Raw genomic sequence first — 571 nt, 5'->3', positions numbered from 1 at the left:
CCCGCTCCTCGCTGGTCCCGCCGGGAGCGGCCCCGCGGCGGCGGCGGCGGCGGCGGAGCCCGGGCAGGGTCGGGCCGCACTCACAGGCATGGCGGCTGCGGCGTGAGGGGCCGGAAAGGGACGGGCTCAGCCCCGCGCCGCCATTTCCGCTGCGGGGCGGCCCCAGGGGCGGAAGTGGGGCGGTGCCGGCTGTGGGCTGGGAGGGTGTTGACGCCATTTTGAGAAGGTCGCTGACTTTGCCGCCTTTTGGGGCGGCCGTTAAAGTTTTGTCACTTTGAGGAAAACCCCTCTCATTGCCGCCATTTGGGGCGGTCGCTTCAGCTGTCGGAATTTGGGGGGGCGCCTCATTGTCGCTACGGTGGGTTGTGTTTCCTCCACTTTGAGAAGGTCCCTACGTTGCCGCCATCTTGGGGAGGCCGTCCCGCCTCTGCCATTTTGGGAAGGTCGCCTGAACCGCCGCCATCCCGGGAGGGTCGCGCTCGCGCCATTTTGGGAGTGGCATATCAAAAGCGTGACGTCACGCTATCAATGAGACGACGTCATATGGGCGTGGCGTCACGGCGGGGGGGGC

At 67.6% G+C, this 571-nt stretch overlaps 1 protein-coding gene across 1 annotated transcript in view; it reads right to left on the bottom strand.

Annotated features, from left to right (window-relative positions):
- RPS27 (ribosomal protein S27) overlaps positions 1-149 on the bottom strand; it is a 1,300-nt gene extending 1,151 nt beyond the window's left edge. Inside the window, exon 1 of the mRNA XM_041403992.1 lies at positions 85-149. Within this exon, the coding sequence (XP_041259926.1) occupies positions 85-90 (6 nt within the window). The 5' untranslated portion in view covers positions 91-149. The remainder of the gene's footprint in view (positions 1-84) is intronic.
- Between the last annotated feature and the right edge of the window lie 422 nt (positions 150-571).

The sequence above is a fragment of the Onychostruthus taczanowskii genome, unplaced genomic scaffold (assembly GCF_017590055.1).
Source record: "Onychostruthus taczanowskii isolate IOZ18803 unplaced genomic scaffold, ASM1759005v1 scaffold207, whole genome shotgun sequence".
NCBI classification, from domain to species: domain Eukaryota; kingdom Metazoa; phylum Chordata; class Aves; order Passeriformes; family Passeridae; genus Onychostruthus; species Onychostruthus taczanowskii.
The sequence above is the reverse complement of the archived record's forward strand: the minus strand, read 5'-3'. Positions and strand labels throughout refer to the sequence as shown.